The following is a 13,361-nucleotide window of genomic DNA, read 5'->3' as shown; positions in this document are numbered from 1 at the left end:
TTGATATTTTCAGGAGGTTTTTGACAATATTTAAGATAGTTGCCAACTTAATTGCCAAATATGTTAGCACCTTTTATCTTTTAAGGGATTACCGCTGAGATGCTGAATCGTTTAATATCTATGGCCATATTTTACTGTCTCTATTTTTAAAGGTTGATTTTACCAATTTTATATGTTGGTTTTATCTGCTATGTTATTGATTTTATACGTTGTTGTACTGCACCATATATGTTGTATGGCACCATTGTGTGTTGTCTTGTGAGTCCCTATGGGAGATGGAGGAGGGGTATAAATAAATGTTTATTATTATTACTACTACTACTACTACTATTTCTACTTAAGAATAAACCTACAGAACCTATCTTGTTTGTAACTTGGGACTCCTGTACAATGTATCAGATCCAATTTTAACACACCACAGCTCCAGTGGACTTATAACTGATCCATGCATTCTTTCTGGATTCTTAGCACATGTGTATTTGATATTTGCACCTAAGTACACAACACTGTGCAAGCCACGGCACATTGTAGAACCGTACATAGCACTTGTGCCTAAGCATGCAAGAAATGAGCAAACAAATAAACAAAACCAAATATATTCAGCCTTCATCAGACACCAGATGGTGGTGCAGTGGGTTAAACCCTTGTGCTGGCAGGACTAATGACTTGAAGGTTGGGTTGCTGACCTGAAGGTTGCTGGTTTGAATCCAACCCGGGAAGAACACGGATGAGCTTCTTTTATCAGCTCCAGCTCCATGCAGGGACATGAGAGAAGCCTCCCACAAGAATGGTAAAACAATCAAAAACATCCTGGCATCCCCTGGGCAATGTCCTTGCAGAAGGCCAATTCTCTCACACCAGAAGCGACTTGCAATTTCTCAAGTCGCTCCTGACACAAAAAAAATAAATAAATCAGACACCAGATGCAAGACAACTTGGTATGAAGAGCCCCGCAGGTTTTACATTAGGATTGGAAATCCAAGTTTCAAAACATGTACAGTACCAGGGAATAACCTACTTGTACAGTTTAACTGTAGGCTCCACAGCTAAGAGGACAAATGGCGCAACTGTATAGCAGACAGCGAACTGAGTTACCAGCCATGTGGCAATGTCATAGCTCATCTTGAGAGACTTTGGGAACACGAAGAAGTGTCGACAATTGTTCCTTACCTTAAAAAGAAAACACAAAAACAACACATAAAGCAATCTACAAATAGCTACTTCCCTCACTGATTTTCTAGTTTATGTGTTTGCCATTTTAAAAATGTTAAAACATGTTTCTACATGAGTGCCAGAAAATGTCCCAAGAACAAAACCTTCAAAATTCAGTGTCTTGTGATCCCTTTTGCTAGAAAATTTCTAACTTAATTGATTTGAATTAGTTAGTTCCTATCACTAATCAAGACAAAACTGTTTTGGAGATCGCTACAATTTATGCTCATTGCATAACAGAAAATCTTGTGTCAGTAATTATATTTGCGATTGTACCTATGGGAAAAAAATGGCGAGATACTTACCGCTCTGGCTGCTAGTGTCATAAAAATGCCAGTGATAAATGTAAAATAATAGCCGGGGTAAACACCATGCCAAATAGCTGATAGAAGAAATGTTAAAGCTGTGCGGTACTGAGGAGCACGATCATAGCACACGCTGGGAAGAGACACAAAAATAGAAAAATTGGATGTTCATGGGTACACATACGCATAATACATGGATTATATTATATTTTGGATTATATTATATCTTGGAATCCTCATGGACAACAAGTTAAACATGAGCCTACAATGTGATGCGGCAGCAAAAAAAGCCAATGGGATTTTGGCCTGTATAAATAGGAGTATAGTGTCTACATCCAGGGAAGTCGTGCTACCCTTCTATTCAGGCCTGTAGCGAGGGGGCGGTTTTAGGGGTTCAACCCCCCCCCCCAAATTTTTCAGGTTATAAAAAAAAACCTGGTTTACTCATGAATTTTAACTGGTTAACCAAATCCCCATGCTAAGTCTATGAGACGCAAAACATTAAGAGTCCCTCCAGGCACTATTTCAAGCAGATATTGACAGGTTTGTAGCGGGGAGAGGTGTGTGCTAGGGGTTCAACCCCCCCCCCCCCCCGAAATTTTTAAAACCCCTCCCGAAATTTTTTTCTGGCTACGGCCCTGCTTCTATTCTACCTTGGTCAGACCACACCTGGAATACTGTGTCCAATTCTGGGCACCACAATTGAAGGGAGATGTTGACAAGCTGGAAGGTGTCCAGAGAAGGGTGGCTAAAATTATTAAGGGTCTGGAGAACAAACCCTATGAGGAGCGGCTTAAAGAGCTAGGCATGTTTAGCCTGCAGAAGAGAAGGCTGAGAGGAGACATGATAGCCATGTATAAATATGTGAGAGGAAGTCATAGGGAGGAGGGAGCAAGTTTGTTTGCTGCTGCCCTGCAGACTAAGACACGGGACAATTGCTTTAAACTACAGGAAAGGAGATTCCATCTGAAAATTAGGAAGAACTTCCTCACTGTGAGAGCTGTTCGGCAGTGGAACTCTCTGCCTCGGAGTGTAGTGGAGGCTCCTTCTTTGGAGGCTTTTAAGCAGAGGCTGGATGGCCATCTGCTGGGGATGCTTTGAATGTGATTTTCCTGCTTCTTGGCAGGGGGTTGGACTGGATGGCCTGTGTGGTCTCTTCCAACTCTATGACTCTATGATTCTATATATCCAGTGTATTTGAACTTCACTGATATATTGGCTGGAATTTGCTTCCAAAACCACCTGTGGATACCAAAATCTGTCAAACCTTATGTCCCATTATAGACATGGTGGAGTAAAATACTGTCCCTTATACAAAATGGCAAAATTAAAGTTTCCTTTTTGGAATTAAAAAAAAAATCAAGCTGTGGATGGTTGAATCCGTGAATGCTGAATCAATGGGTACAGAGGGCCAACTGTACAAATTGTACAGATCTTTAAAAAGCATTTTTTATGAAGGTCAATTGCATTATGTGTGTTGATGAACTGTTTTTATAAATATTAATGATTATAAATATTCTTGAGTGTAGACTCAACTAGTGGAGCCCCTGGTGGCGCAATGTGTTAAATCCTTGAGCCGGCAGGACTGCTGACTGAAAGGTCAGCGGTTCAAATCTGAGGAACGGGGTGAGCTCCCATCTGTCAGCTCTAGCTCTCCATGTGGGGACATGAGAGATGTCTCCCACAGGGTGGTAAAACAGCAAACATCAGCGTGTCCCCTGGGCAACATTCTTGCAGACAGCCAATTCTCTCACACCAGAAATGACTAGCAGTTTCTCAAGTCGTTCCTGACACGGAAAAAAACCCCTCAATGAGTGTCTCTCATTTTCACTACATGAAAAGGAATGACAGCAAACCTTATGATTTTAGTATTTGATATTTTTCTTATTCAGATTTCCACACCTAAAATGCCTGAATGGGCATTTTATTTTTAAAGTTGCCTGATTAGACCTCAAATTTGTACATTCCAGATAAAATATTCCTACATCAATTTTTGTATAGGGAATGTTTGATACTTTAATTCACTTGTATTTTTAGGTAAGACTTTAATACCTAACATCCTTTAAGCTTTTTGCAGTTTTTTCAAGGAAGTATTTTTACAAGTCATTTCTGATTAATTCCTAGATTTTTGGCATATATGTATCTTTCTTTGATCAAAACTGTACACTCTGTATACATAGAGAGAGTACATCCCTGTTTTTTAGGCACGGACCATTATCGGTCTGTCTGATAAAACTGCTTTAATAACTTAATAATGTCTGAAGGCACGTAGAGAATCTGCAATAGCTTTTAATATACTTAGAATGCAGCATTAACTCATATGTTTGCCAACTATATAAGTTTAAATTCCCTCTAATGTTTGAAATAAATTATTGGGGATAAAGACTTCCTATAGAAAATGGAGTCCAACTGTCTGAGTAGATTTATGGAATTAGAATTAATCACCCCCATACTAAATAATGTTAAGTTTTTCCTATGCTAAGATGTAGAAACCTTCTTAGAAAAATGGACTGTCAAAGGCTTTCGTGGCCATAATCACTGTGTTGCTGTGTGTTTTCCAGGCTGTATGGCCTTGTTCCAGAAGCATTCTCTCTTGACGTTTTACCTGCATCTGTAGCAGGCATCCTCATAGGTTATGTTTCAATTGGCCACCTTGATTATCATTGAATAGCCTTTCAGCTTCAAGGTTTAGCTGCTTACTGCCTGGAGGAATCCTTTGTTGAGAGCTGGCCCTGATTGATTCATGTCCGGAATTCCTCTGTTTTCTGAGTGGTGTGGACAATTTCAACAGAAAGGAGGAAACCATGAGAATGAACAAAATCTGGCTACCAGTATTAAAAAAAACTTTAAAATCAGGACAGTAAATAAAGAACAACACTCAGAAAACCGAGGAATTCTTGACATGAATCAATCAGGGTCAGCTAACACCTCCCAACAAAGGATTCACTCAGTCAATAAGCAGCCAGACATTGAAGCTGAAAGGCTATTCAATGCTAATCAAGGTAGCCAACTGAAAAATTCACAACTGCCTCAGACAAGAGTTCTTTATCCCATCCTGGACTTTCCACAGATATATATAAACCCCACTTGACTAGTTTCTAACATATTTCACAACTTCTGAGGAGGCCTGCCATAGATGCAGGCGAAACGTCAGGAAAGAATGCTTCTGGAACATGGCTATACAGCCCGTAAAACTCATAGCAACCCACTTCTTAGAAAAATTACCCATATCAACTTTTAATGCAACCTATTTTCATTTAAGGATACTGAAAAAAGCATTTTCAATAACAATGTTTAAAGTTGCATTCCTTTTATTTAAAATTTACATCTTGAAATGCTCTCCAAGAACCTTAATATAATACAAATTAAAAATATAAGCATGAAAATGTTAAAAATAGGTGACTAGACAAGGAGGCCTTGGTCATATTTAAAAATGGCATGTTGGTTAATTTGGCAACCTTCTTGAGTAAGGAGCTCCCATATGTGGGGTGCTACTCATAAGGTCCTATCCATTATCATTTTCTGACTCACCTAAGAGCATCCATGAAAGGGTTTGTGATTTACTTATCTTTATTACTATTACTATAGAAATTCCAACACAAAAAACAACAACACATAACTCTTCTTCTCATCCACTGAAAGAGTGTATAATGGGGGCATTATAGTTGGAACTACCAATTCATCATTAAGTACAGGAATCTAAATAGACTGGGGAAGATTACCCGCCCTGCCCCCACAAATCTAAAAATAGACTAGTATTTGAGTCTTACCGTTTAAGCCAAGCAGTGGTTTGGATATTCCAGTTTTCTATATACATTTTAAAACTTGTTGCCATCTAGGAGAGAAGGTGCCATATGTTATTGCTTACTTTTAAAACATGTCAGTAGTTACTCATATTTTAAACTAGATTCGTGTTTAAGACAGTATCATATCAATAGCTTTTGTCCATATCTTTTGCTTACCTCTAACTTTGGGAAGTGTGATCACAATGAAATTGAGTATTCCTTTATGTAGATAAAAGCACAATAATTTTCACTGACCACAGGCGATAAGTATACATACTCTTTCAGAAAAGTCTTTTTATCTTTTTTAAAAACTTTAGAAGGAAGAGATTTCTACTTTGTGTTGTTGAAGGCTGTCATGGCCAGAATCACTGGCTTGCTGTGAGTTTTCCGGGCTGTATGGCCATGTTCCAGAAGCATTCTCTCCTGATGTTTCGCCCACAACTATGGAAGGCATCCTTAGAGGCTGTGAGGTCTGTCTGTTGGAAATAGATACATAAACCCCCTTGGTTAGTTTCCAATAAATCTTACAACCTCTGAGGATGCCTGCCATATATGTGGGCGAAAACTCACAGCAACCCAGATTTCTACTTTGTAGAAAACAAACAGACATGTACAGAACAAATCTCATAATGCACTCTCTTCCTTCAAATTTTCAAGGAATGAATGAGACGGAGGCTTGGGCTGATATATTTTATCAAAAACTTTGTTTCATGACTTTACATTTTAACATGAAGTGATATATTAACACAACCAAGCCATGTTTCTGGTCTACAAAATACAAGACAGCGGCTGTAGCATATCTGTGCAGGTGGCACATCTTGTAAGACATTTTGTTGACAGTCTTGTGCTGTCTCTCCCTTTTTTCCTTCCAGCTCTCAATGAAACTTACCTCAATGTTTCTGATATTCAGATTAGACAGCAAGTCCCAATGGAAATTGCCTTTCTCATCAACACCACTGAACCCATAACCAGCAGCGTTGTGGATTGCATCCGCTGTAATTGGGGAGAAAAACATGCTATACTGAAGTCCAAAGAGCTACATCATACATGCCCAAGAAGTGGCTAGTGGGATCTTATATTCTTCTTGCCCTGCCCATCCTTGACCAGACTACCATGGTATATCAAGACCTGCTTCTGAAACTTACCTTGGTTTTAAAACAAAGGGAGAGAGGGAGATATAGATTCCAAGCCCTTCACACAACTCCCTTCTATGTCACATAGTGTTTTCAGATCTGAATCCGTAAACAGTTCCATCAGGGAAGAAGCTAGTGGGATAACAAAATGAAGGCATTGCCCCATCCACATAAAGATTCTGTCCCTGAGAATTTTTCCCTTCATTCCTCAAATTTCTAGAATAATAGATGTGAGGATTTGTTAAAAGGCACCATGATGGAATGAGCTGACTGGAAAGGCATGTGGCGACAGCTGATTGGCTGAGCCAGCCAGGGGCCAGGATTCTGATTGGCTGCTGTCTCTAGTTTGGTGTTGAGCCAAACAGTTTAAACTGCCACTTTCACCTTGGAGAGGGAGGAGAGCAGCTGACTGAAATTGATCAGGAAGGAAATGGCTGCCATACTCTCCGAAGCCTGATTGTTTATAAGGCAAATAAGGCATATTAAAGACTGTTTAAAAGGGACTGTTTATTCCCTATGTTCTCTGTGTGGAGCCCCGGTGGTGAAGTGGTGAAGCACTGAGCAGCTGAACTTGCAGATCGCAAGTTCAAATCCCGGGAGCGGAGTGAGTGCCCGCTGTTAACTCCAGCTCCTGCCAACCTAGCAGTTCGAAAACATGCAAATGTGAGTAGATCAATAGGTATCGCACCGGCAGGAAGGTAACGGTGCTCCATGCAGTCATGCTGGCCACATGACCTTGGAGGTGTCTATGGACAATGCTGGCTCTTCGGCTTAGAAATGGAGATGAGCACCAACCCCCAGAGTCAGACATGACTGGACTTAACACCTGGGGAAACCTTTACCTTTACCTCTCTGTGTGAATTCAGAAATACTGCTATATATATTGTTGTCCTGTTTGAACTTTTGAACTGAAGTAAAGATACTGTTATTTTGTTGCACAAGCCTGAGTGACATTTTATTATACTGCAGGGTTTATCTTGATTCAGAAACTGTGGTAAAGCTTCTATCTATTTATTTCTACAACTCCCAACAATACAGACTGAGAAACTGAAAATCATCCATACCTAGAACCCTGTATTTGCTGTGTTTTCAGTTCCTTGTCATTCTTTGCATTCTCTTGAAAATGCTTTACAAACCCAACTTCAAATGCTCAAGTGAAGTTTTTAAATTACTGTAGAAATTTGGGAATTGAAAGAAAATTTCATTGGAGAGGCATAATTCTTATGGGTGGGAAATGCCTTCATTCTGCCCCTGCTCAATGATTATACTACTGCATTTTATGGAAAGTGTCTAATTAACAATTTTATTTAGAAATTCAACTCAATCAATAGCCAAGTGGAATTTAAGATCAGAGCAGACTGGATCAGTTGGCTGGTGGCCTGAGGGAACAGAAGTCTTTTAAAACCTAACTTTTACCAGCTCTGCTTCAGAACAGACAATTTTTCAGTCACTTATTGAGGACATAGTTGGGATCATCTATCTATATATATAAAAGAGTGATGGAATCCTGGCGACCGCCAAAACAACAAAACTAAACACCTCACAACCTCGAAAATTGACAACACAACCCATCATCCATGCATCCATGCATCCATGCCTCTAGGTTGATACAACAAGAAAAATAAAGTCCTAATTAGAGGGAGAGGAATAATTGTTTTTATCCAATTGCTGCCAGTTAGAAGGCTAAGCTCCGCCCACTTGGTCTCCTAGCAACCCACTCACCCAGGGGACAGGCAGAGTTAGGCCTCACTTAGGCCTCTTCCACACTGCCTATAAAATACAGATTATCAGATTTTAACTGGATTAGATGGCAGTGTAGACTCAAGGCCCTTCCACACAGCTGTATAACCCATATAATCTTATATTATCTGCTTTAACTGGATTATCTGGACTCCACACCTTTACCCTTTACCTTAACTACCACCAATTCCTCAATACTTTATTTCCCATACCACCATACTTCGCCACAGCAACGCGTGACCGGGCACAGCTAGTATGGAATAAATTAGTATTTCTGCTTCTGAAGAAGACCTTTCACAATTCCTATCACACCCACTGATCCAAAGACCTAAGAACTACACTAGAACTTGAGTTGGCAGACTACTTAGAAGCCTGGTCTCTTCGTCTGGTTCTTAACTAAAGTTCAGCTGTCGGCGTTAGGACAAAACGAACTTTCTCCTCCTTTTTTGGTGTTTGTTTTCCACCCCACAAGCGAGGAATTCAGTTAATTGATTCTCACACAAAGGCATGACTGTCCTACTTTACAAGCAAGAACTGCCTAGCAGCAGCTTTATTTGATCAACAGAATACTCTGTGTCATTAGATAAAATCTGTAGAGAAAGGGAAGAGGGAGTAAATGATATTTTGGGACTCAGTACGAAGAACAAGGAGAGGCCTTCACTTCAGGATGGGAAAACCCACTGCTTTGACTTCCAATCACAATGCCGGTCAGAATGTTCTTTCTGGTCCAACCTGTTCAGGATACTCAATGCTACATCTTCTTTTTGTCCATTTCTGCTTATTTTATGCATTTTATTTTTTCCTGAAATTTCTAGGCTAACCTGATTTTACCCTGTTAGTAAAAGTGGTGGAATACTATGCACTTCAAGTGTGTGTGAACAGCTGAATCAGTTCTGATTTGGAACCAGCCCCACTGCTCACATGAGCCAGTGTCTCCACCCCACTTTCCTTGTGCATCACAGTGTGGGGAAAGGGGGTGGTACTTATCTTTGTGACTCTTTGCCATCACAGCAGAAGCCACAATGCTCAAGAGAGCTCTTGGCTATCACTGGGTACCTTTTCCAATGTCAGCAAAGGCATCTGCATGACTTGATGAGAGGCATTGCCCTGCCCTTTCTCTTTCCAAGGATATCTTCCAGTAGGCACAAACCAAGTTTGGCTCTACTGGATTGTCAGGATTCCGCTCCTGCCGTTGCTGTGGTATGGGAACATAACAGAATCTGCAGCTGATTTTGTGGCCCATGTAGATGGACATCTACCCTGGCTGAATCTACATTGCCCTTTATCCCAGGATCTGATCCCAGATTATACGCTAGGAACTGAATTATATGAGTCTCCACTGCTATAGTGGTGTGGAGTGGAGTGGTGTAGAGTAGAGACATCACACTGGCAACAAAGGTCCGCATAGTTAAAGCAATGGTATTCCCCATAGTAGTCTATGGATGTGAGAGCTGGACCATAAGGAAGGCTGAGTGAAGGAAGATAGACGCTTTTGAACTGTGGTGTTGGAGGAAAATTCTGAGAGTGCCTTGGACCGTAAGAAGATCCAACCAGTCCATACTCCAGGAAATAAAGCCTGACTGCTCACTGGAGGGAAGGATATTAGAGGCAAAGATGAAGTACTTTGGCCACATAATGAGAAGACAGGAAAGCTTAGAGAAGATAATGGTGCTGGGGAAAATGGAAGGAAAAAGGAAGAGGGGCCAACCAAAGGCAAGATGGATAAATGGTAGCCTTAAAGTGATTGGCTTGACCTTGAAGGAGTGGGGGGGGGGTGGCGACAGCCGACAGGAGCTCTGGCGTGGACTGGTCAGGAAGAGTCGGAAGCAACTGAACAAATAAACAACAAATATTACTGCAGATAATTTGGGATCAGATCCTGAGATATAGGGCAGCGAAGAAGGGGCCCTAGTAATTAGTATGTGGAATAGATTGGGTGACTATTGATCCTCTATAAGCTTATATTTGGAATAGCAATGAGGGATGCCTTTGCATAGAACATAGTAGGGAATATGTGCACTTATGCTCTGCTTTATGGTTGGCCACTGTGAAAACAAAATGCTGGTCAATTTACTCTAACATAATTATTATATTCATATGACACACAAAAGTTGAATAGGGAATGGGCACAATATGTAAAAATTACACAAATCTAAGTTAAATATCACACACATCTGATATACATTAGTATGCCCAATGGTCCACAAGTGGTCCACCTGTTTTTCTCTATTAGATCAATTGCAAAATTTTGACCAGAAGGTATACTCTCAGCAGCAAGTGCAGGAATGCACTAACCTTATTCATGAGTTGAAGATTGTTTGCCATAAGACATTTATATCAACAAAAATAATGAAAACCATTACATTAACTTTAAGCATGTGCATGCATTTTATTTTTAAAGAGCCTTACCAAGTGTCCATGCAAAATAGTATTTTGGCTTTGAAGCTTGCATAACAAGATACAGGAAGCCAAGTCTTGACAAGAACGAGGACTTGTTGATAAATTGGTCATCAACAAGAGATGTCGCTGGGAAGTTCTTGCTAAGTGTTAGGAACAAAAGCAGTGATACAAGTGTGATACCAAGCTTGTGCAGCACTGCTCCCTAGAAAGGACCATAAAACATTGCTGCAATCAGTTCACAGGTAAGACAAGACAAAAGATTCCTGGACATAAACATTTGTAAGACATCAGCAAGCAGCAGAATTACTTATTGTCTATACTTGTTACTTCTGAAAAACAAATTGGTGGCAAAATAACTACATGGTCCAAGCCAAATGACAAGTCATGGCTTGATATTACATTTGTTCTCTCATCCCCTTCCATCCATTTGTAATTCTAATTTTGAGGGGGGGGGACCCTACAATTAGCTCTTTTGGCCAAAGAATGACAAAATGTTGTTTGCATAAGACTCCAAACAACGATGGATACAACATGATTAACGGCTACATCTATTTATCTAATTAATGCAGTTTGACACCACTTTAGCTGCCATAGCTCAATGCTATGCAATCATCAGAGTTGTAGATTTACAAGGTTCCTCATTAAATCAGAACTCCCATATTTCCATAGCATTGAAACATGGTAGTTAAAGTGGTGTCGAACTGCATTAATTCTATAGCGTAGATGTAGCCAACACTTGGGGATAATACCGGATCCTCCAAAACATCTTTAGTAATAACAGAGTACTGCATTTCACTAATTATGCCTTTAGTATGGTCATGTTTTTCTCTTGTGTCCTGATCATTATTAATAGAAATCATTTTACAAAAATGATTTCAGCATTTGAAAAAAGAGACTTTGACTGTTGCAGCTTACCACTGGAGAAGGGTCAGGAAGTCTTTCACAATTTCTTTCCTTCCAGTTGACCTCTAACAACTTCATCTGCACATGTCTGCCTTCAATGAAGGCTATGTAGTCCTTGTAATTGCTACATGGGCCTGCTAGGATACTCAGGAAATTGAGCTGATAGCTCAAATACTCCAGTAAAGAAGGTTTTGTTCTGTCAAAACAATCAAAAGTAATTTTAAAAATCTGATTTGCTTAAAGAAAAAATAAGTTTTTAAATTTCACATGAAATATGATTATATTATAGATCAGATAAAGAATTAAATAAAGTGTCTGTCTTCTTTCTATGCTGTACAAACTCAAATTCAAACAAAATATCAACAATTAGGTTGGTATTTTATATAATGGGACCAAAAGCAAGTATCTCTCTAACAAATATTTCTCTCTTTTTTTTGCTCTAGAGTACACATTTATGAATAAATTTTGACAAAATTTGACAACGCATGAAATAAATTTTAAGAATTGTTATTATCAAGTGAAGTTTTTTCCCATTTACATACTGAGCCACCGACATCAAGCCAAACATCACTGGATGTATTTCTTGTTATAAAATAAACATAATCTGAAAGCAAAAGAATTCAGCATTTGTGGATCTACTTTACCAGAGTATGATATCTGAGATACATCCTCCTTAAATAGGAAACAAGACTATGAATAGCAGGTTAAGAGCCCTTTGGTGAGCAGATTTGAAGAGTGATCACAGGTCATTTGTAGGCAGCTTTCCCACCCTAGCATCCATCATAGTTGGTGCCATCTACAGTATTTTAACATTATTTTTCATTAAAATGAGATGTATATGGGTTGCATGTCTTTGTTTTACTAGAGGACCCTCAAAAGATAATCAAACCAATATGATAAATGAATCTGAACGAATCCACTAATTTAATCTGGGCCTGAAAGAGAAGCACACGTGCGTGCGTACAAACATACAAACCATATTCAATTTATTAATAACTAAATTGAATGTATGAGGAACATATTATCTGAGCTCCTATGTGCATGGGAAACACAACTGAAAGACTTGGAAAATTAGGGTTATCAATGGGATGGAGTCTTTCCTTTGTACACAGACTTGGTGGAGAGAATAGGAGGGTCTTTCTTATCACATGTTCAGTTTAACACCGAATTCAATGTATGGATAGGGCTACAGTGAAATGTGTTATCTAGTTAATTTTAATTGGCTGTTACTCTTGAGGCCAGGGTTTGAATCCCCACTCAGCAATGACCCATTGGGTAGTCTTATGCATTTGTATAGAATCACTATCTGTTCTTGTTTATTTCATTTGTAAGGTCCAGTTTTTGTTTTTTGAGCATCTCTCCCAAAAACAGGTGCCTTTCCAAATGAGCTTTTCCATCCAAGGTTCGAAAAAACAAAGATTTTTCAGCCTATTGGTGGCAAAGCACTAGGGCTTGCCAGGGCCCACATCCAAGTCGCCAAGCGCCCGGCGCCCAGCTGTAGGCCCTGCCAGGACCTGTAGGCCATGTCAGCCAGGTTCTACAGCCTAATGTGCCTGGCGCCCAGCAGTAGGCCCTGCCAGGGCCTGCCAGGGCCTACAAGCGCTGAGTAAGAAGTGCTCGGCGTGCCAAAAATCAGTCGACCAAATGCATTTCAAGTGAACAAATCGTTACGAAAACACAAATAAACGGATGAAATGAAAACCGGGTCCATTACTACCTTTGGGTGATCTTAGGCAAATTACTCTTTTTCAACCTCAGAAGAAGGCAAAAGCAAACCCCTTCTGTGCCTATCTTGCAAAGAAAACCTCATGATAGGGTTACTATAAGCCAGAAATGAGTTGTTGGCATGCAACAATTTCTAAAATTAACTAGGTAACTGCACT

At 39.8% G+C, this 13,361-nt stretch overlaps 1 protein-coding gene across 1 annotated transcript in view; it reads right to left on the bottom strand.

Moving 5' to 3' along the window:
• mboat1 (membrane bound O-acyltransferase domain containing 1) overlaps positions 1-13,361 on the bottom strand; it is a 41,785-nt gene that overhangs the window by 3,243 nt on the left and 25,181 nt on the right. Inside the window, exons 7-12 of the mRNA XM_003219781.4 lie at positions 11,491-11,674; positions 10,585-10,777; positions 6,192-6,295; positions 5,288-5,352; positions 1,518-1,650; positions 1,019-1,170 (exon numbers count right to left, since the gene is read on the bottom strand). Of these exons, the coding sequence (XP_003219829.2) occupies positions 1,019-1,170; positions 1,518-1,650; positions 5,288-5,352; positions 6,192-6,295; positions 10,585-10,777; positions 11,491-11,674 (831 nt within the window). The remainder of the gene's footprint in view (positions 1-1,018; positions 1,171-1,517; positions 1,651-5,287; positions 5,353-6,191; positions 6,296-10,584; positions 10,778-11,490; positions 11,675-13,361) is intronic.

This window comes from Anolis carolinensis, chromosome 4, assembly GCF_035594765.1.
Source record: "Anolis carolinensis isolate JA03-04 chromosome 4, rAnoCar3.1.pri, whole genome shotgun sequence".
In the NCBI taxonomy this organism is placed as follows: Eukaryota; Metazoa; Chordata; class Lepidosauria; order Squamata; family Dactyloidae; genus Anolis; species Anolis carolinensis.
The sequence above is the reverse complement of the archived record's forward strand: the minus strand, read 5'-3'. Positions and strand labels throughout refer to the sequence as shown.